Here is a 24163-nt window from a genome sequence, read left to right as displayed (position 1 = left end):
TATCTTATCAGTTTGGTCAATCATTCGGCTCTTTTTTAATTTGGATTTTATCCAAACCCCTGGGTCAAGCTGGCAATTCGTCGTGGTTTAGTAAGAGTTTAATTCTCAAAAAACCGTTTGTGATTTGCTTACCAAACGAGAACTTGTGGCCTCTCATATCTTTTTGTTTGACTGAAATGTTAATTAATTCTGCACAACAGGTTTTCAAGTGATCTGCTATTGATCTGCTTATTGTTTGTGTGCGCATTATCACTGTGAGTCATCCTAGCAAATCCACTTAGCTGTTGTTTGCATTATATTAATCCTGAAGATCGTTACAAGCCTTAATATATTATTTGCTGATTTACTGCCTACTCGTTTCCCCACAGCTGTTTAGCCAGCAAATGCTGTTTAGCCTTGATCTGCTTTTTCCATGGTTTGCTTACGCGCCTTTAGATTCTCTCATGCCCACTGTGGTGAGAATTTACATGATGCAGTTGTCTTTTACGTGCTGAATCTTCAAAACTAATTTGGACAAGAAAATGCATACTCTCGAGCGTTTTCATCTATTTGAGTGAATTTTCCCCTTGCATAGTCTCTGAATCTATGAATATCTAATGGAAAGACTATTATGGAGCACTTCAACAGAGGTGTAGAATCCTTGTTCAATGCTCAAGCCATCAAAATGAGACTAAATATTTGTTTAAGATGCACGACTAGCCACTAGCTCCATAACTAAATGTCTGAAATGCAACCTCTGTTTTTTTTTTTTCATTAATTATTTCTGTTTTGAGACACAATTATAGAGATAGCAAATTAGTAGTAAATCTCTCATTTAATAAATGTTCAAAACATGTCTTTATGTTTCTATTTTTTAATTATAAAATTTTAAATTTATTTTAATTTTAAATGAGTATTTAGGATTTATTTAGTAAATGTTTAAACAAATTTTATCTCTACTTAAAAATATAACTTTTTCATAGTTATTTTAACTTTAAATAAAAAAAATGGGAGCTATTGTCATCCCACGAATGATTCATTAAAAGGTTAGCACTAGGACTATTATCTTAAGAATTTGAAATTAACTTCTGATAAGCATTCAACTTTAGCTTAAAGTGGAACCAGAAATTAGTAAAACTGACTAATCTCATGAGCCTAGGTAGGCTAACCTTGGAAGGCAGCAATCACATTTGGGAACTGGCCAAAAGCAGTCCTGCATTTGCTGAAAACAACACATCTAAGTTTAGCTGAGAAAGAACAATAGGACAATAGGCAATCGTTGATGAATATTCAAGAATCGACTGTATCTTAGAACTTTAATAAATAGAGGAAATATTTTGGAAAAAAAAAAAAAAGAGGAAAAGATTGAAGAAAACTTGTTAAAAAATTCTTAGAGCTGACATTCATTGAAGGGATTAAGGCTCGTGATTTTTATTGTAGTATTGGATTATAGCATAATTTAGATCTCCAATTTTTTTCATTTTTTTCTTTTCTTTTCTTTTTCTTTGGGGGGTGTTTGAACATAAAGGAAATTACAAAATAAAAATGGAAGCTAATTCTTAGCAAAAAAAACGAAAATGCAAGCTCACGTCTAAAAACCACCAGCCACTGCTAAAGCGGCATGCACTTCTTTACCCTGACAGTTGTATGTGCTGTTAAAATAGCATCATCGTGCTTTCTCATCATAACAAACTTGTTTGGTATGATAATATGAAAACGAACTGATCCTGCAGAAGACAAGACAAGACGTGTAGCGTATGCGTTGTCTGATCAGATGCTATACTTCTGATTCTAGAATTCAATGCTGTAAGCGAAAGAGCCGTTAGTAAATTCTATCATATTCTGCATCAGGATTCAAAGCTTCAATTTTCAAGAATAATGGGCAACTTCTTGTCCCAAAAATATGAAGTTAACACTTGGAAATTACCGAATTTCTACTCACCCTCTCTCTGTAACAGAATTCTTGATTCTCACACACCACGTTTTTACACATTATAGCATAATACTAAAGGGAAAAAAGGGCGGTCTAGATGCATGCATGGCTCGCTGCTCTGCGAGTGTATGGCAATAATCGTATTTGTACGGAAAGAACCAAATGAACACTGTCACGTGGGCAATATTATGATACAAGGGTAAAAAAGTAGATAGGCTTCCTTTCGCATGATCAATAACATTTTCTAATTCACTGAACTGGAAACCTGACATTTAAAAACTACACCATCAGAGCAGAGACAATCACAGACCTGCTGTATTGGGAAACAAAAAGTCTGATGTCACTGCTGGCAATAATTTTAGTAACAGATGTCTGAGAGCCTAGGAAGTGGAGTTCATAACTCTTGCGATGAAAATTTTTGGTTTTTTCGGGTAAAATGGGTAGAAAGGCTTAACAAAATTTCCCGAGGAACTCCTTAATTATAATATGAGTTATAAGAGTCTTATATAATATAAGGTTATAGATAAAAAATTGTCTCCACATAGTGAAATTAAGACTTCATATATTATTATTGTTGAAGTTTACCCAGACTGATAATGCTCGGAGCAGCAGAAATACAAGAAATCACTGTGTCTTACAAAAGCACCATCACAAGGAAATGCAAAAAAGTGATACAGCGTAGGGGAAATAATGCCATGTTTTACCATCAGTGCATACCAATGTGACCCGCCTTAGATATAGGCTAGAGAAAAACATGCAGATGGTGAGAGATCCTGACCATTTTTGACAGTTGTTTTGCTGAATATTGGGGAGATGAAGTGCTTCTCAAACAGCCCTTTTCTCATTCTGCTCTATCAACATATATCATATTATTTCAAAAAGAACATGTACAAAAGAATTGGTTTCTCAGCATAAAATCTCACCCATCAATCATTATCATAAAATTATCCAGTTAAACCATGCTTACTAATAAAACTTACACCATAGCATCTTAGGTAGGTTGAACAAGGATCAAGATTACAAGATTCAGACCCATAAACTAAAGTGAAAAAGAAGGATGAGACACGTTGGAACATCAAAGAAGATGTTTAACCATGACGAATATTGAACTCTACTGACCATAAAAAGAAATCTGCACCATTTCTGATGCATATGGATAAAAGTTAAGAAGGACTTTCAGCTTAAACAAATGATCAGCACTCATAGAAAAGCTATCCAAATGGCACAAATGAGTCCACGACACTATTGACTAATGCGAAAAAAACATTAAATAACCATCATCATTACAAGTGTTCTCGCTAGATGAGTTGACTATATGAATTCTAGCTCTTGTGCATCCCTATATATAATTGTATCTTTTGTAAGGCTACTAAATCTTACATCATGTCTAAACGTTTTGGTGTTTGTTTACCTCTTTTTTTCAAACTTAATTTCTATCATTTCCTCCACTGTTGTTTTAGGTGCATCCATAATCTTCTTTCACATATTTGAACAATCTTAATGAAATTTCACACATCTTATCTTATAGATAATTTCATTTCTGCTTCAACCTTCTTTTTTATTTTTATGATAGCATATCTACAACAACACTCTCATATCAGTTGTGTTGGTAAAAAACATTAAATAACAATAATGTGTATTTCCTTGTCACCAAGAAGTACAAAAACTGCCAAACAGAAATCAGCTGATATTTGACACCAACACTACTATGATAGGCCCACAGAACACAAGGGCTCTCCAATTCGTGAGGAATGGGAAAAGATCATCTTTGTACTCAAGTTACCTTTGTTTTGCAAAAAGGCTGTTTCTACAATCTAGAAACCCATGATCTTCTAGTCACAAAGGAGCAACTTTACCATTGCTACTAAGGTTCACTCTCTAATTGTCCAACACTGGATACATAAAATAAAAACAATTCTTTCTGATAATGGAGAAATTTAGGCTTTCTACAAAAAGTTTCTTTCTTTTTGCTTCTTTAGAGTTATACTACCACTATAAACTCAAGCATAAATAGAGAAGCATATAAATTTGCTTTCATATTCATGTACCTGTCATGAATTGCGATGCCTTCGCATTGTGCAAGTCTAGAACTTTTTCAAGAATTTGTCATCTTTAGCGTGTTCATTTTTTGTCAGCTCTTTCCATTTTTGTCCACAGTGCTATGCAACATGGCTTCTCAAATTGATCAACACATTTGAAACATAACTGCTAAACAACTCAAAATTAGAAAGCACCATCAATATCCATCATAATAAAGCAAGAAGTGGAAATGGATATTCTAATAGTACCTAGATGTAATGGAATGAAGGTTGATCTTTGTGCATATTTGCAATCTAAGGGATCCCAGCAATGTGGTCACACAAGTAAATGGTGATAGCAAGAACAAGGATATTACTGTACCAAATCTTTGGAACAGATAACTAGCTCATTCTTTGAAAAGGCACCAAATTTCAATTCATCAAGCTCCTCCCTCCAAACCTTGGAGCAAAATTCATCATAGAGATTATAAAATACCAAAAAGAACAGTCTAATGTTGGCCCCAGTTAATGAAGGTTAAGTCTAGTTTTAGATCTAATCTTGCTTCTCGCTTTCAAACTTGAGACTGCAATCCTATACTTGGCGCATCAAAATTCTACCATTGCTAGCAGGAAAGATTTTTTTTTACTAGCCTTCTTTTTAGATAAGCATGTTGCTTCTTGACTTGTCAAAAAATGATATATGCATGTTTTCACAATATTACAGTCAAATTTCTGAAAAACAAAAAAAATATATGTATATATATATATATAGATGCCCGTCATCATCATTAGATGGTCATCCAATATATCAAAACAATATTCATAGGTTATAGAAGTTATAATATCCACAACAACTCAACAAATGAAAATAAACAGGTAGAAGAACAAGATAAAAGTATATAGATGAGTTGAAATAAAGGTCCAAACTAAAACCTTCCAAGCAGCCACATATCAGGGAATCCCTTGCAGCCACATAATTCCAGTTCTACATCCTTTGGAAGAACACATCCAGGGCTCAAAGGTGCCCTATGAACAAGGAATGAAGCACCTAAATGTATTAAATTTACCAATGGCTCATCATAATCTCATATAATTTGTAGCTAAAGTGATGCCAAGAAACTACTGAGTACACTGAGAGAAAGTGGCAAACCCCAGGATCATCTCTAGAGATTTGGAAGCAAGGAGTACAGCCTCCTACTTCAGTCCTGGAAAATGCAGGGGAAGTATCAATACTGTCCTAAAACTGCTTACACTGCCAAATGGTATGAATATATTCAGATATTTCAAATGAACCCCACAAAATACTTGTATCAAAATGGAGTGTATTGGTGTGTTCTTAAGAACCAGGAAGCCAAATGGTGAGGATTGCTAAAAACATCACTTAGAAATAATAAGAAAAAACAAATGCCACAAGCTTAATTACAAATAAAGAGAAAATCATAAGCATAAATTGGCCATACCATAACATCACAAAAATAGTTAATCACATCGGAGTCAATTCATGTCATGTAGTTAGCAATACGTCATCTTTTGAAGTATACACATGATAAGCTCAGAAATGTCCACTGCAATATAGAATTTTGTGTTACAAGCTTTTCGAACTAGAGCAGTACAGACTTTTATGAACAAAGTAAAAGCCACCAAAAAAAAATCAGGTCATCCTGCTTCTGCATACAATGACACTAATACCAAAGATAAAAAAATTTCTATCTAAAAAACGGAAGAAGAGGGAGAGAATGTGTCGAGGAGAAGGGAATTATTTCCTGTCAACTAAGAGGCATGCTGGTAGTAGTAGAAATTAAGCTCCTTAGCTCCATCAAATGTTCATCATTTGATATATGGAGCACAAGGCGCAGATCTGTCACCAATGTTTCTTGTTCCCAACTTAAGGGTCCCAATGCATGCAATGCCTCCATGGTGCAACGGTAGGCATGCAACTCTAACCTATGAATTTCTGCTGCCAATTCCTCTTGAGTTGGAAGAGAAAAATTCCCTTCCTCCAAACCCCAATGAAAAACAGACTCCGCATCACTAGAGTTACCATCAGTACCTTCAACAGGGAACCTAAGAAAATTACAGTCCAGCTTAAGAGAATGATTGCTAATAACACTACAACTAGCCACAGACGATATAGTATTATCTGCATCATTAGGTCCTAACCTAATTGCATGCGAAAACCCAAGAGCTCCACTTGATTTCTCCCTCTCATCCACTTCAGTTAAGTGAGCTGTTCTGTGGTTAATAGAAGCATGTATGTGTTTTTCACCCTTCATGACTCGCAAGGAAGCAACGGTGTCTACCTTTACAGGTAAAGGGGTTTGATTTTCAGCAAGAAAACGACGGTGCCTGTCTTCTTTCTCAATCGCTCTAAATTTCACAGGTGCCTCAACTTGAAAATTGCCATTAGGAAGTGCTCTCTTCAGAGTCCTAGAAGGAATGATATATGATTCCTCAAAGTTCTTGCTCCTAGCAGGAAGTTCATCTTTTGCAAGCAAATTCATCCTCCTATCTTTTTTCTTAGCTTGAGGACTCACCATTTGATTGTATTTGCTTCCATCTTCAGATTTATGAAAGCTCTGTTTGCACAAAAAGATGAAAAAGAAAAGGAAAATACTAAATTAGTATAGAGTTGATGCGTCAAAACTTCATCTTACATGGTTTTGATTGTATGACAACTTGAAATTATAAGATGATCAATATTGCTGAAGAAACTTCAAACCAAATGACTTAATATAGATACTGATGACTATAGATATAATAAACATGAATTTAATTACTCATCTATCAAATATCACATCTTGATAAGAATTATCAATCAACTACACCTAGTAGGATTAAGGCTTGTGACATTGTTGTAAGAGTAACAGCTATAAAATGCTACATGGACAACTGTCTGGAATCAGGAGAATGTAATAAAGGAACTCCTAAATTTTGCATGAATAAATAGAAAGGTTATGTAATATTAATTATAAAACAGATTCAGATAAAACTACCTTTCTAATCACGATCCATTTGTTACCATGCCAACATTGTCGCACCCGAAGGTAAAGTTTGCTGATTTTGAACTCATGGGATGATCCAATTAACCTAACCAAAAAGTATTTTCTCCCCAATAACTTAGACACGATTCCCATTTTCCAAGAGAAATTGTGATACACCTCCAAAATATCACCAGGAACCCAATCCTCCAACAGTTCCACTGGAGGAGGACAGGGCCTAATTGACTTCCTAGATACCCGTTCAACAACTGCCTCGCTGGTGTTGCCAGAGTCCAGATTGTATTTAACAGTGTAGTTGTGTCCATTACCATAGATTATCTCAGCACAGCGCCATGAGCCTGATGGCAACTCATTTTTGCCCAAGACCTCCACAATACTCCCCTTTTTATACCTCATGATCACTATATTCTCAGCACCAATATGCAATGCAGAAAACCTATTGATCAACCACAAGATAAAGTAAGCAAAAGAACAAAAGCTAAAAGAGATCATAAAACTAAAAAGATAACTTTTAAATTTGGGAACAAAATGCAAGAAAAAACCATCAACAAGTATCAAGCAATAACGAGGAAGAACAAATGCAACTAACTATATGCAAAGATATATAGTGTATGCATGTATACAGGCATACATATACATGAATGCACCGATTGCACTTCAGGACTCAAAAGAGTATACATGTTTGAAGAACTTCCACAATCAGCAGCATTCACATATTGAGATATTTGAGGTATGTCCACATATGCATAGACATATATTCACATTCTAATATATTTTTATGTAGTTGAATTCTAAAACCGAGCGAGCATATATGTGTTTACGAAGGCCGGTACAATTAATATGACCTAGTTATCTACATCATTGTGATATATAGCTATATATACATACAGATTGCATATTTTTTGTTTCTAGGGTTAGGTTTATGTCCTAAATTCGAACGCTGCTTCTCTCTTATCTTCTCTAATCGCTCTATTGCAAACATGCATACAAAGAAACACATACAGGAGTACAACGATCTTAAAACAGATAAAAACAAATACAACAAAACAAGAAGAAAACACAGCAGCAGCATGTAAATTATTTATTACGAGAGAAACCAAGAGAACAGAAGATATCAGTATCAACAAGTCAACAACGAAGAACCAAGACGTACTCGAGGAGTTGCTTTTAGAAACCACGGAAATTGATTTCTCCAAGCAATTTGGATCAAAAGCGAAAACAAATTGATCGGGAAGAAGAAATAGGCGAAGAGATGCACCAACCCGTTCTTGGAGATTCCGGCTTCGATCGGTGGATCGATGATACAGAGAGAGAGAGAGAGAGAGAGAGAGAGAGATTTCAATTCAATGGAATTTGATTTTGTTTCACGCCCTGCTGATGTGTTTTTGTTTATGAAAAACAGGGTTTTGTTTTTGTTTTCAAATTTTAATAAACAGAAGGGAATATGATGGTGTGCATTGTATGCCAAGTCGCCAACTGCCCCCGGATTGCTTTGTTTGGTTACGAGGATTTACCTCTATTCCTTATCGTGTTCTTGGGTGTTCATTGCGCTTTTTTTTCTTTTTTTTTTCTGTTTTCTATAGAATAAATAAATATCAAAAATGGTCAGATGAGTAATATATCGATATCAATCCGATAGATTGAGAGTTTGATCATTGCTCTATGCAAGGGCCAAAGATCAAACCTACAATTTACCTCTCTGGATGTAATCGAGAGTATGAGTATCGGAGATCACGCAAAAATAGTAATCCTAAAAAATGTACTAATAAAATGAAGACTATTTGTTATTCTTAAAATTTATGACATCCAATAAAAATAATAGTAAGGTTTAATATGACTTAATAATATCACACTTTACAAATGTATTGAATGCGCCATTAATAACGAAATCTTTGATCACTAATGAGAGTGTTAGAATTCACCAATGAGTTATAGAGTCGACTCTCAACAATATCAAGAAAATTTTTGTGGTTCATTGACTTAATCTCAAGCGAAGGTTATTATAGATTATGAGTGACCACTTTAATAATATTCCGACAATATTAGGTCACCGATCGAAAATAGTTTGTGAAAGTACTATTTTATTATTTTTCAATTTTGGAAATTTTTAAAATTTTTGCAAAATGAAAATGAGCAACTAATGAAAATAATAAAAATTGAGAGCTCATCGTGCTACATGCGTGCAAGTTAAAAATAAAGAAAATTTTCAAATAAAAGTTTATTTTCAACAATTTAGGGTTTTTTTTTTTTTCGTTAACATAAGTATTCTAAAGTTTGTTAGAGTAGTTTTATATAAATCTATGCATATCGAGTCTTAATGTAGACTAGATTATGACCTCAAGAAATAGTCTATTTTGATGATTTCACAATTTTATGTATAGTATTATACAAAGGCATATTTAACATTCATTATGAACACTACTTTTAATATTTAGTCAATTGGTTCTTATATTTAATATGAATGTTAGAATGTAATAATGTGGATTAATCAACAAATAAGAATGTCAGATTGTAAGATTTACATAAAGAAATATTATTAAAAAGGACATAACAACTGCATTTCTGAATTTACAAGTCACTTTGGTGAATGCTTTTCTTATTAATATATATGATTATTACTAACTTAGCTGTCTAATGATCTAAAGACTTTTGGGTCAAGCCACCCTCCTCAGTTACAATGTTTTGAATTTTGTTTGCCAGCCATCAGCAATTAGCCTATTTGACTTTGACTTCATAATTTTGACCATACTTTCCAAATATGTTTGCTAATGAACACCAAATAAGGTAAAAATGGTTGGTTTTTGTTGGAAGCCTTTAGGGGAAAGAAAAGAACTTGAATTTAAATCACTAGTTACCAACTAATTATTTGTGCTTTAATTATAAATTACAAAAATATTTCTAGCTAAATTTAACTCAAGCCAAAATTGCATAACTGATACCCAATTTTAGCCTATATTTATAAAGCATTTCATACAAAATGGGTAGTGTATAAATACTTCAATTAGAGCTTTAATTGTGAATTACAATAACTTTTTTAGCCAAATTTAATTCGAGTCAAAATTGGATAACCAATACCGAACTTTAGTCTTGAAAAGCTTTTTATATAAAATAAGTATTATAACATGCCAATTTGAGAAAGTTGTTATTCTAAATTACGAAAAATAAGTACTAAAAGAAGTTAAAACTCAATATTTCGATAATAAGCCTCTCTTCTATGGTTGTAACAGAAAAGAACTATTAATTGTATGAGTTTGCAAGCAACTATGAAAATTCTATATCTAGAATGAAAGGTTATGAGGGTACTAAATTAGGGAATGGATTATGTTGGGATTAATCCAATGCAAGGCACAGGACCTTTCTTCTTTTAACATTGTGAATGTAGAGGCAGGTGGGGTGTCCTATTCAGAAACAAGGATAGAGTGATCGATCAAACAAAGCTATTATTGTAAGTGAATAATGTAATTGGTCACACAAAGATACCATTATGAATGAATAAATATGCAAGAGTTTCCTTTAGCATTAATCTTAAATACATGTTGGTTTGGCACCATGCCCCACTCTAATCTCTTGGACAATGTCTAAAGCAACATATAATAAAGAAAGTTACACTCAGCACTAATAAAGTTTCATTAAATTACAATATATCCCCAGGTCTTAAGATATTACACTTATCCCTCTTCATTAAATAAAGGATACAAAATTTATGCGAGTATATAAAATGTCAGAAATTATAATGACAAAAAGCACTTTAAAACAACCTCTGAAGAATAGAAATAATGTAATTTTTAAAAGTGAAGAGTCATCTATGCACTTCTATTAAACCTCAAAGGTCTACGACGTATTTTACTCTACAAATAATATCTTGCTCATATCTTTATATAGATATGGATATTTTTGCTTTGAAGCTCAATTGTATCACCATATTGGCAATGCCAAGCTGCCTGTGATGTAATGTGTTGCTTGGAAGCAAACTTAAATTTAACAAAAGGTACCTGCAACAAAGACATTACAAGCTGTGATAACAACCACATGTCCTTTTGCTTTCTCTCTCTTCCTTTTCTAGGGAAGAGTCATTGTCTCGGCTACTAAAAACAGAACCAATTTTATGGTTTTTGTATTGAAGGGAATCTCTTGTAAAAAAAGGTTCATTTGGGCAGACAATTGCTGCAATTGATAATATATTGTGTTTACACATTAAACTTATAGTCATGGCCTTTGTCATTGCTTATGAGAAAGGAACTACAAGGAAGACAAGCAGCCTATCTACTATCACAACACCTTGAAATCAGAATTCTTAACAAGAACAGTATCTTGCTTCATGTTTAGGAAGAAGAAAACAACCAAGATGCAAAACGGCTCAAAATTTGAGGCAGACGCGCTCAGTTATGAAAACTGAGGTGCATTGCAGTCAGCACGCTTTCGCCAAAAAGCAAAGCCCTAAAATAAAGCAAAGACTTAATTAGATACATGAAATCATGTGCATTAATTAACCAAGTCGACTAAGAATTGAATGCTTAAGAAAGGAAAAATTGATTAGGGTTTAGGAAAATACACACTAAACCCCAAGCTTTAGTAAAGTACACCCTCTCACTATATGCATTCCAACATTTTAGGCATCCAAAGCAAAGCAATTCTTACAATCTTCCATCCTAGAAATTACACTATCCAGTTATTAGTACTGCAATTACAAACTAGACCATGGATGAATCCTTTTGCTGTGAAATTCAAGAACGTTAAAATGATATTGGAACATCTAATATTACAGCAGCATTTACAGTATACATACGTAGTCCCTTGTGGGATATGATCCCATAGGATAGAGATAAAAAGACGATTGTATCCAATAGGGATAAGGAAGATAGAAGCATTCTGGGAGAAGGAAAGGAGGAAACGTTTCCCAATGGACAAAACCACCAGTACAAACCAAGAGAAATTTAAGAATAGGTTCGTATTTCATTTTTCAATATTTTGTATTTTGAGTAGTATAATTGTAGTAGGATTACGTTGATTTTCCCGTACAAATAGATGAAAAGGCAAGAGTATGAACAAAATTGATTGATATTGAACATACAAAAAATTCTGATTTTGCCCTCTTCTCCACTTCTCTGTCACTTCTACGTCTCTCTCCCTTCTCTTTTTCTTCTTTTTTCCCCTTCTCTTCAGATTTCTTCTTCTTATCCTCATCTCTTCCTTCTTCTCCTATTGATCATTCTTCTCACAGCCTCGGTTTGGCACCAATACCCTTGCCTAATTAACTTAATATGTTGTAAAATTAATAAGAGTATAAACTATAAGTCTATATGTTTACACTGACTTCTTTACAATAATACTATATTATACAAGAATATATATGTGCTATATATTTTACATTACAACATTTTATAAAGTTAATATTCTTTTTGGATAGGCAACGTATCATACTATTAGGTCTATACCATGAGATATCAATCTTTTAAGAAAAATTCATTGCAAAGTTTTACATTATAAAATGTTATGCACATAATGCTACACTGAATTATGATGCTCTAATATTACAACAACATATCAAACTCCCAGTAGGTGAGGTCGGCTCGGATATATGGATTCAGCTACACAAAATGCCATTGACACAGATGGTTGGAGATCTAGAAGTCATGTAAGTGACTCCATCTAGCAGGGTTAAGGCTTGTGATTGTTGTTGTTATGTGTCCAGGTGAACTTGGGTAGAACCACTAACTAACGCCTCGACCAGTTCAATCACTAGTTCGGTTATGATGACTATACTTTGGAAGCTTAAAATAAATTTAGCTTGAAGAGTACCACAACAAAAATAATGGCAAATCCAGGAAAATTTGTGAGCAAATAGCAGCACCATGGCCCTCTAGGCATATGTTATGTGATAACAAAAGGTGCTAAAAGGACTTACTAGTATAATGCTAGTGGCATCTATTTCTTTATCATTCAATGTAAAACTTTTTTCTGAATGGGGGAAGCAGCGTGCCAGAAGACTTTTTAATCTCACAACTAAGCTCAACCTCCATCAACCGATGATTTTCTCTGGATCGCTCCATTGAAAAATTAACATTCAGATCATCACCTTCACTGAGGCATACAGGAGGATGCAAAAGAAACACCTGCATTTAACACAAGACGGAAACAATCAGAAACAAAACATATTAATTGAAAAAACATGCGAGATATCAGTGCCACAAGATAAGCAAAAGTAGGAACAGCCTTTCAACATCTGACATTTGTACGGGGTAGTAGCTGTGAGCTCATAACCATTGAGAAGAATCATATTTATAGTTTTTAGCGGTAATAAGTAACCAACATGTTTGCAAGCATCACAAAAGGCTGATTAGCCATTCTACAAAAACTCAAGCCTATGCCATATCACGTAAACTGTGTGAAATTAATAGCAGTAGCAGATCTTACCATATTAACCCTTTTGGTCGTGCTACTGGCAGAATGAGCGATGTACAAATGGCAGAATGTTACTAATTATATGTTACCACAGATGATAGGCACAAAAGGTTCTAGTGTAGAAATTCAACTTTACAAACTCTAAAAAACTTCATCAAACCCCATCTAGATTATTGTATCCGTCTGCAACAATTATTGTACAACACAAACCTGCTGGCCCCAATGTGTGCCGTAATCTTCACTGGGAGCAGTGGTCAATTCAATTTCCTGTTCTGCTGGATTCTCCTTACTTCCCTTGAGGCATATAAACAGGGGTTATAAGTTAGTATTCAAATTAGTTCATAGTTGCTTGAGATTTAGTCCATGCCAGAACAAACAGAAATACTAAAGATCAACTTACCCGGAAATGGACATCAAACCACCCGGCAAAACCACAGAGCTTTGTTTCCTTTGCAGAGATTGATGATAAAACGCTAGCTCTAACATTAAGGATGTCATTCACTGTAGCTGTTAAACAATCAATCTCCTTTATAATGGAAGCAGTTCCTATAACTTGATTAGGATGGAGGTTGTTCCACAATGCTGTCTAAAACAATTTAACAGCACTGTCTTAGGGGATGGGACAGTAAGAAGAAACAATTGATACATAAATTACATAGAAGTAACTTTAAATAGCTACCACTTTTAGCAGGTAAAATCCAAGTAGAACCATGCTAAGAAGCATTAATTCACATATGCATGTAGATACAGACAAGAGATGTAAGGAAAGAAAAAGAAAAAAGAAGATACTTATACACGGTGTGGATGGTGGATGCAGCTAAAAAAATGTTATCTTTTAAATTTTAATTAGTCAATTTTATAAAAATAATATCCAAAAGACACCCAAAAATACAATACCAATTAAGAATCAGAAATAGATAAATTTATAGGTCAAGCAAACCATAACCCAATGATATTTAAAAATTCAAAAATATTAACCAACATCCAGTATTCATAAAGTATTCCCTTTCGACTTTTGAAGTAAATCCAATTTCAAGTATAGGCTATCAGATACACAAATGATGTGTCCAACACATATTTTGACATGTTAAGACAAGCATGTATTGAATACATGTCAGATACATAAACAGGAAGTGCAGTGTGTTTGTGTGCCACAGCTATCATGCATTCTAACAAGTCGTAGAACTAGAAGCCACGCAGAATTTTTTTTAAAAAAAATATTTTTTACAATGATTTACTACTTGAAATAAAGAAAGTTATATTATACTTACTATTAGAAATAAAAAAAGTAAGTATTGAAAAAAGCAAGTACATAATGGCCCAATAGTAACCATCACAACATTTTTTACAATTTGCTCATAATTTTATTTTTTTACAATGATGATGCAAAGAAAGCAAGTATTGAAGAAAATTGTGAAGTAAAGAAAGCATGGATGAAATTTATATTGAAGAAAATGAATAAGTTAACAAAGCAAGTATTGAGCAAATTGATATTGCACAACTTTCTATGGATCTCGGGCTAAGAACTACAATAATAGATTATAATATTAATTTTCGAGATCAAATTAGAAGAGTCTACTTGCAAAGAGGTCTATGTCAACCTCGAAATCAAGACGATTCATTCCAACTTAGTTTAATGAATTTGGTGATTGGTTGGAATATAGTATAAGCAAAAATGTCGCATTTTACTTATATTATTATCTTTTTAAAACAAATAATGGGGAACAAGGAGGTGATGATTTTTTTGTGAAAGAAGGGTTTAGAAATTTAAAAAAAAAAAAAATGATAGACTTTAAGTTTATGTTGGAGATGCCAATAGTGCACACAATTAAGTTCGAAACAACTGTGAAGGCTTAATGAATCAAGAGCAAAATATTGAGACAGTTTTCTTCAGGCAGTTAGAATAAACACTGTGTGATTATCAAATTCATCTGAATGCATCAATTGATTGAGTTCAACTTTTTCTACGACAAATACTAGCCTTTCGTGGTCATGACGAGTCTAAAGATTCATAATCAAGATAACTTTCTTGAACAATTGTAATTTCTAGTATGAAAAGCCGTAAAGAACAATATTTCAAAAAGTTTTTACATTTTAATATTATCATTATTATCTTATTTTTGAAATTATTTTTTGTATTTAAATTTGCCCCACTAAATCAAAATCCTGGCTCCGCCCCTGCACTCATCCAACAATTAGCATAATACAAAGTAGATAATCAGGATTAAAAGTTCACAATGCAATTTCTTTTCTTTTCTTATGTGGAAACAATATGATCATCAAGAGTTTAGATCTATATATTGATGTCTCATATTTCCTTAGCTCAATTTTAAAAATTAACAACATATTGAGCCTTAATCCCACTAGATGGACTTGGCTACATGAATTCTACCTCGCCATTCATTTCTATTTATGGCCATATCAACTTCCAAAATGAACAAACACAAAAATACCATTAACAAAATATAGTGTTGATAAGAAAATATAGGGGATAAGCACAGGAAGAACTTCAGTTATAAAATCAGCCAACAATTGGAGAAGGGAATGGTAAAATGAACTTTTTAATAAGTATATACAATATGATAACATTGATGTGCCTTGGTTTGAAAGCAAAAGGCAAAGCCTCACAAGTGAGTCAGAATGGAGAGAATAACTTCAAAATCATGTGAATTTATCAACTCATTGAATATCTAAGCATAAAAAATAAAACCAAAAAACAAAGAATTTAAAAGTTATATAGATAATGTACAATCCTCTTAACACATATTGTTCCCTGACCCAGCTAGATGCCTCCATCAACAAACTTTGTTTATAATTCACAAACCCTAATGCTAGAAGATACTTAGAAAGAACCAAACAATTGGAAGACCTTTTCTGCTCATTGGGGGGGAAGACTTTATTTGATGGTTAGTTAATAAAAAATCAAGAACCTCTAAATATGTGGTATCCTGCCACAAATATGAGACTAAAATATCAGTATAGATTATGATGATCAAATCCGACAAACAAATATAAAAGTAACTTACCAAAAGAAAAATTAACAGTACAAAATGTTAGGGAAACGGAAATGAAGGGCTGGTATCCTGAAGAGATTGGTTTGCAATCATTACTAAGGTGCAACCAGTTAAAGCATAAGACGGAGAAGGATTTAGTGTTCAGAATTTGACAACCAGCAAGTTTAACCACAATTATATTCTCCAAACTCATCAGCAAAATAAAAATAACTAATTATATCTCACATAGTAGATAAAGAAATAATGCCAAGATTAGATCCGTAGTGCAACCACATCTCCGTCCCCCAAAGCACCTGCATCAATGGGGCTGACAGTAGCAGGCTTTAGAAGCATGCAAACTGCTTAAACAGACATTGTCCGGTATAGGCATAAATCCATGATATAAATGTGAAAAAGAAACAAGTCAAATTTTTAACTATGCTGGAACTATAGATTCATTGGACCCTACTAAATCCAAGGAATTCAGACAAAAAAAAGGCCACAATTAACTGTCCTTTGCAATACTGAAACACCAAATAATACCTGAAATAAATCAAAGTTAGAAACCCAAAATGTCTCAATCATGATAATAGGCAAACATAAAACAAGGGATGTGGTATATATAACTAATATGGCAGTAGTGTCTGACAAATTCATATCCATTTCATTGCTGAAATATGACAAGAACAAGAAACTACAAACCCATAGAGCATTACTAGAAGAGAACACTATAATGATCAATAATTACATTAGAAATTTTATAATTACAATCCACCTAAATGCAGCCAAACACAGTAACACACTAGCATAGAGAAAAAGAAACTAACAATCTATAGCACATTGTCAAAAGGAATGCTGCCACGGTCAATACTTACATTAGAGATTTTAGACTTGGAGCCTAATGAAATGTGGCACTCACCTGTAGATAGTATTTGTCCTGCTCTTCAGAGAAAGGCTTCGTTAGAACACTCATATCCACACCATAATAAGCCTTAGTCTCATCCAGAAAACAAAACCAGTCATCCATATCTCCTTCAAAGTCGCTCATTTTTTGATCTCCCAATCCTGACCTCATAGGTGCCAACCACATGCGAGCATGGCTTGGGTACCTGCAAAATAAAGCTCCTTGGTCAACCACCAAGGCAAAAATCATATTTAAGAAAAGAATATTTAAAGTAATCCACCTTCCTAATTATTAAAACCTATCATTCACACAAGCTCTGCAGGAGGCTTGTTAGCCTTAAGGTTTTATCATGTTCTGGATTCTTTGTACATATAAATACACATCCAACACTATTACCGACAAATCTTCCTGTTATGATTAGGAGCTCTAGGACCACTCTAATCTCAGCCAAATATAAAACACATCCTCACCCCAATTCAAATCAATCAACAGAATGTAAAAGCAGAATTTAAAGCAAGAATGGAAATAGGGAAAGAGACAACCAAACCACACAAGAGACAAGAATTATCCTGGTTCAGATTGCTGTGAGCAATCCTACATCCAGCCTCTTCGATCCAAGAGCAATCCACTAGAAATCCAAATTGAATCGGTACAAGAAACCCTCACATCTACCACACGAGTACACTGCTCAAACCAGATTACAAAGAATCTCTAATCAGCCTTTTCTCTCAGTTTTCAGAACAATACTCGTATATAGAATGAATGATCAAGTGATCACGAATGCCTGCCTAAGCCTTCTATTTATAGAGGATTTGGGTGGATATTACAAAGTTTTAAAGTTAGACTACACAAAGTCTAAACTACCCCTCGTATATACAACATAAGATAGCCTCTTCCTAACTTAGTTTATTTAGCCGCTTCCAATCACTTGAGAGTTCTCCTGATTACTTCTATCCTTCTACAAAAATACTCAATGCAAAACTCAACACTTCCTAATAGATCCTCATACCTAATTTTGACTACACCCCCCCCCCCCCCCCCCCCGAATTCTGCAGCTACAGGTTTGCTTGTCACATTCAGTTCATGGCCAAATATTACTGGTCTGCTGTCCATGGACCATGGATACTCAGTCAAAAACTCCCATCCCCATCTCAATTTTTTTTATCAGTAAGGCTCATCTCCATCAACATATCTCACCTAGGCGGTTCTGAATCAAGTTTGTCATATCATATTTTTTGGTTCTCACCTACTCATACCAGCAAAGGTGCTTCGGCAGCAACTTCACAATATTTCTCTGCTTGACATAGTTCAGATTATTCAATACAGCCCCTTGAGGATCCTTTTTTCAATTAACCCTCCTTATAACTTTCAGAAGAGAAAAAAAAACAAATAGGGGGAAAAACAAATCCTATCCAAATTGATTGCTCTTGGAAATATGTTGCCTCCAATCATAACCACCCCATGCTTTTACTCTGACTTCCATTCTTTTTAAAGAAAGAAAACCATGGAAGAGGCACCAGGGTGTATCACCACAAAAACCTAAATTCCTATTTACAACAAAAATAATCAATCAATATCCCCAACAGATTCTGAAAATAGTTCATAGAATGCCCCTTGACTTCAGAAAGCTAGCAATACAAAACAACAGGATTCAACTCTTAAGCCCAAACAAAGGAAATTCACTATCTTGGAAAGACATTCAGGGACATTCTACATTAAAAATCAAACACAAAGCATAAAGCTATTTGCTACCTTTTGGCAATAGAAGCTCCTCACCCAGACAAAATCAAATAATTCACTGCCAAGGAAACACCTAACCCGTCCTTCATTGGTTACATATGAGAGACCAAAATGCAGTAACACTCGAGTGATAAAGAGATTAGTCAACTCCCTCAGTGTCTACTTCCAAGGACCGCCAATTAACAAGAAATGTTCTTGTAAGTTCCCAATTGTCAAGATCTTACCATGGGCATCCACACAAAGAATGGCACCTCTGGATACATTATCCGTTCCAAGAAAACGAAATCTCATTTTGACTCATCAAAAGTCTCATAAAATGATTTCACCAACAAAACACTGCAAGCACCTATGATTCATCTAAAGAATCTCCTCCTCCACCTGAAAAAGGTAAAGGATATACGATTCCAGCAACTCTTTGAACTCCTTAATTTCCTGTTCATGTAGATTCCTGAACTAATGCCCTAAACAAGCCACAGACGGTGCATCTGTGATAATGACCAACTGCTGCCCTTTTGAGCCATATAACTCAAACTAATGCTGTGAAGCCTCCTTCCATCTCAAGTTACCATACAACACATAGACCTAGAAGCTTAAGCTATTTCCAACCTTAAAAATGAATGAAGTTTCAAATTCCTTCGAACTAGATGGAATGCCCCTCCATGAATTTAATACCACAGAGCACTTCTCCCTATCGCAATCAGATCTCCATCACCACTCACCACATAACATGGCATGATTGAAAATTTTCAACTCCCTAACCTAAACCTTCTTGTTCTAACAGAGACAACACCAACCCATAATACTTCAAGTTAACCTCAATCCATAAAATAAAAATCCCTCTGCAATTTCTTCATTAACAGATACGTGAAGTAGGATGGCCACACCTTCTCAACACACAAGTTGACAGTACAAACTTAGCACACTCACTCAGAGTTCATCAACCAATTGCATGTATTCTATGAGGAATGACATTTGGACCAAAAAAAGCCTGGGCCATGCTCCTACTCTCACCCTTGCCTGGTGCCTAATGAGAAAGATTATGAGATTTATATAATCAATTTAAAAGCGAGTTATGGAAAATTACTAATAACCTAAATACAGATTGGCGCAGGTACTATTTAGGTTACCCTGCCATAACTCTCCAATTATATATACTTTAACAATGATAACCCCTATTACAATATCACTATAAGTTATTGATTTAGTTTAACATTATACATCATGTTGTTGTTTGCATCGAGTTTAAGCCCTAGAAGAAACCAGTGAAGTCCACAGTATCAAGCGGCAGATAATTCTTAGTATAGTTATGTACTTATGTATGGGGGTTATAATAGGAAATGTGTAGTCTTTTATTTCCTTTGTAACATCCGCCCATAATGTCTATAAATAGAAGACATAGGGCAGCCGTTTGGGGGCAATCATTCATTCTGGTGTGCAAGTGCAGTGTGTGAGAGAAAAGCTAGAAGAAAGATAGACTTTGTAATCTCCAAGATTGACTGTACTCGTGTGTATGTGTGAGAGGGACTCTTGTGTACTGATTTCATTCATTCTAATGGATTGCTCTTGGATCGAAGAGGCTGGATGTGGGGTTGCTTTCAAGCAATCCGAACCAGGATAACTTGCGCTTGTTTACTTGTGTGGTTTGGTTGCTTCTATCTCATTTAAATTCTGTTCTTGCATTTCAGTTTCTTATTTATGTTGTTGGTTTTTATTTCAACTAAGAGTGTGAGAGATTTGCATTCCTAGTGCTCCTAATCTTTAACACATGTAGTTTTATATTTCAAATTTTAGCATTGCCTTTTAAATTTCAAGTATTGTGCAAGTGTAGCTTATCTAACCTGCTCAACCCACACCAATTTAACTTAGGGCAGATCAGGAAAGGATAAGGGTGTTCAACCATTCACAGAACAGGATGGCTGGGTATAACCCAATGTGGTTTGAGAACTATAGGAAGACATTTTTCTAATAGCAGCTGCTACTTGGTAGGGATGAGCAAAACCCATTTCAAACCTGCCAAATTTCCATAGCTATATCTTCTAGAGGTAACAAGTTCAGACCTTCTCATATATGAAAGCTCAAAGGCATATAGGCAAAGGCCTTTAAAAACAGAGTGGTCCTCTGTGTGAATTTTGACATGTACCAATAAAATTTATGAGATCTAGCCTCTTTATTCCTAAGGAACTCCATAGTGTGTCTGAAAAATAAAAAGCATCCCAGCTCAAAAGGATGTTTTCATTTAGGAAGCACATATCTCAATTCAAAGGAAGTTTGATCTACGTAAGGCAGTCTTAACTCATTGTACAAAATCCAAGAAGAATGAAAATGACATAGAAGAGGAATGATCATTCAGACAAACAAAACTAAGACCAAGCAAATAAAACCATGAAAAGCATGCAAAGTATCAGGTTGTATTGTAGAAGCACTTACATAACCCCAGTTGGCTTTAGCCAGCGGTCACGCGCGCAAATAACAGAATCAAACATAGATTCACGCAGAAGGAAATATCCCATCCATTCAGAGATAATAACATCAACTGCACATCCATCAATCTCAATGTTTAGAGTAAAAGCTACAGGAGTTGCATGAAATCAAAAAAGAAATTAGCATATTAATATGCTAGTGAGGGAGAGTCAGGTGTTGAAAATTACAAGCTGTAACCTTTCTCTGGTAGAATAATATCTTCTATTGAACCCTCAATCACTTCAACGACATCTTGAAGTTTGTTTGCCTTCACAAGCTCGCGTGCATGTTCTGACATCTTTGTCGCTTCCACTGCATACACCTTTCTAGCACCAGCTTGTCCTGCCCAGATTGCAAGAATGCCACTCCCAGTTCCCACATCCAGTACAGTCTTCACATACACACCAATTTAGTCTCAAACACATATTAACGTATTTCTTACATATAGTTTCATCACATATTCACCAATATGAAGGACAATCATATATCTTGGTGAGCCCTATGGAGTGCTCAAGCACATGTATGCTTATTTATCGCACATAGGTTTTGCAACTTAAGTGCATCTAGGTCCATCAAAAACATATATAAGTCCATTAATTCCCTGCGTTCAGAAGGCTCCAATTTTTAAGTCAATTTAGATATTAGTTAGTTCAATAACATAAGTCTATAACAAAATGAAATAGGATGGTTGATATTCTCATTCAAAAATATCCTTCAAGTTAATTACAGGTTTCTTTTTCCCTTCCTTGGATGCACAAGTTAATTACACATCTAAGGGAATTTTCCTTAAATCAAACAGTAAATACTTCAACTGCCTGACTAGAATAACATTACATCTCATTCAAACACCAAACTAAGTCACTAGACCCTATGTCTGCACACCAACTAACAGTTATGCAAATTCACTTATTAAGTGGCATAACACAGATGCCTAGCTCTGCAAACTCCAAATTAAGTTAAATATGGTCGTCTAATTGGAAATATGGATGCAAGATTATTCAGGTTTTGCTAGGACCAATTCAGAAACTGACCACATTCTGTCATTTAGGCCACTTGTATCGTGATTTCTCCACCCTACTTAATTCTTTTCGTGCAATTTACTTGTAGAAGTAGAACTAGCTCATTTAATGTTTTCTTTCACTTTTTGCCAGTTCTAGCTTTACTTACAAGTGCCGATGAAAGGGCTGTCCCAGAAATTCTCTCAAATTAACAATATTGAGAGTTGGTGACTTCTTTTCTCCAGCTTTTGGGCATTGTACGATAAATAAGCAATTGATACTGCTTTCATTCCTAGCATTTGACATATGTCAACAGGTCCAAAGTGATTTTTTTTTTCCAGAGGTGCATCAATAAAAGGGCTTGACATAATTTGTCCTTCTTGTTCCCTTTACAAACTTCAATTCACCATTGTTCGTTCCCATAAAAAAATTCAAAAACATTTGAACCAGACATGGAAGTATATCAGACCATGTATTAACAGACTTTCTTCTGATACTAAATAAACCACGCAGAAGGCATGAGCTAATGCAAGAAACCATGCAGAATTAACTTGAAAATTAGAAATTTTCTAGCAATAGGTGATCTAAAATTAAATAACTTGAATGAGCTTTCACTGCTCACAAACGATGACAAGACAATAGAGGAGTATCAACATCCCTAAATAGAGTTGCATCTACCTTTCCGTTGAAGTGATGTTTATTCTCAAAAACGGCGTTGTAGTAAGCGTCCATGCGAACACGGTCGCAGAGCATCTCTTTCTGGTGGTAGAGAAAAGCGTAGGTGCAGAAATAGTTAGCGTAGTCGACGCCCTTGTCGATGGCGGCGGCGCCTCCATTGCTTGAGGAGGCGCGGTTGCCGGCGACGCGGTTGGCGGAGCTTCCCATCCTGCGTTGGTAGAAGTAGAACAGAGAGAAACCGTGACTGCTCGGAGACTGATGAGTGCGAGAAACGGCTCCATTTTAGGGCAGCGATCATTCATATACATGGATGCATGTGGAGCCCATGTTTATGGTAAAGAAAGCAACAAAATATCTCTAAAGTGGTTTATAGGAGAGCAGAACCGCGCGTGTCGAGGGGCACGGCACTACCGTGCAACTTGGATGTGTTTTACGGGGAATGTACCTTCTTCGTCGCGATGCAAGGCAGGAGTCTCATTATTGTGCATGTAGATAATGTTGATGGGAATAATTTTTAGCCAAATATATATTTTATTTTTGTATTTGTATATTTTTTTATTTAGATAGTTAATTTTTTTATTATTTTAATCACACACCTAAATTATATAATTTTAAGTCAATTATTCACCTCGCCACAATTAATTGTAATTGCGCTAAAATACACAAATTACTCTTTACGTGCGTGTAAACTAATTATCTCTGTCATAACTTTTTTTTTCAATGGTTTGATATGAGACAGGTGTAGGCCGTAGAGAAGTGATAAGCGAAGGTAGTAGGTGCAGGCCGTCATCAATTTAAGAAGACAAAAGACGAAGAAACAACTTTGCCTTTCATCTTCTTTGATAGACGATGACCTACACATGTCGTCTTTGCCTATTACTTCTCAACGGTCTACACTTACCTCATTTCTAGCTACTGAAAAAAGAATATGTAGCATAGATGATGATCGATTTACATGTGCATAAAATATAATTTGGATATTTTAACATGCGTGCGTTACACTTATTAGATTAATTGTGGTAATGTGTGTAATTAATTTAAAATTATATAATTAAAAGA

General features: G+C 34.8%; 2 protein-coding genes across 7 annotated transcripts; both read right to left on the bottom strand.

Moving 5' to 3' along the window:
- Positions 1-1762: 1762 nt before the first annotated feature.
- On the bottom strand, positions 1763-8400 carry LOC127806170 (uncharacterized). Of its 6 annotated transcripts, none has more exons than XR_008024361.1 (6): positions 8083-8398; positions 6924-7365; positions 6091-6506; positions 5081-5135; positions 4864-4978; positions 1763-4117 (listed from the first exon to the last, which is right to left on the bottom strand). XR_008024361.1 is itself a non-coding variant. In XM_052343275.1 (6 exons), the coding sequence occupies exons 2-5, from the start codon at positions 7323-7325 to the stop codon at positions 4882-4884; spliced, it is 948 nt and encodes a 315-aa protein (XP_052199235.1). In that variant the 5' UTR covers positions 7326-7365; positions 8083-8400; the 3' UTR covers positions 1763-4117; positions 4864-4881. The 6 variants fall into 6 exon arrangements, 5 of the variants coding, with proteins under 5 accessions (XP_052199235.1, XP_052199234.1, XP_052199236.1 ...); XM_052343275.1 differs by having other exon boundaries at positions 4864-4956; positions 8083-8400; XM_052343274.1 differs by having other exon boundaries at positions 1763-4956; positions 8083-8400.
- Positions 8401-11056: 2656 nt separating this feature from the next.
- On the bottom strand, positions 11057-23389 carry LOC127806542 (protein arginine N-methyltransferase PRMT10). The gene is made up of 8 exons (XM_052343905.1): positions 23105-23389; positions 21627-21819; positions 21396-21501; positions 17244-17433; positions 13732-13917; positions 13542-13625; positions 12835-13042; positions 11057-11366 (listed from the first exon to the last, which is right to left on the bottom strand). The coding sequence occupies exons 1-7, from the start codon at positions 23309-23311 to the stop codon at positions 12866-12868; spliced, it is 1143 nt and encodes a 380-aa protein (XP_052199865.1). The 5' UTR covers positions 23312-23389; the 3' UTR covers positions 11057-11366; positions 12835-12865.
- Between the last annotated feature and the right edge of the window lie 774 nt (positions 23390-24163).

Source organism: Diospyros lotus, chromosome 7, assembly GCF_014633365.1.
Source record: "Diospyros lotus cultivar Yz01 chromosome 7, ASM1463336v1, whole genome shotgun sequence".
Lineage (NCBI taxonomy): Eukaryota > Viridiplantae > Streptophyta > Magnoliopsida > Ericales > Ebenaceae > Diospyros > Diospyros lotus.
This window is presented reverse-complemented; position numbering and strand designations above follow the sequence as displayed.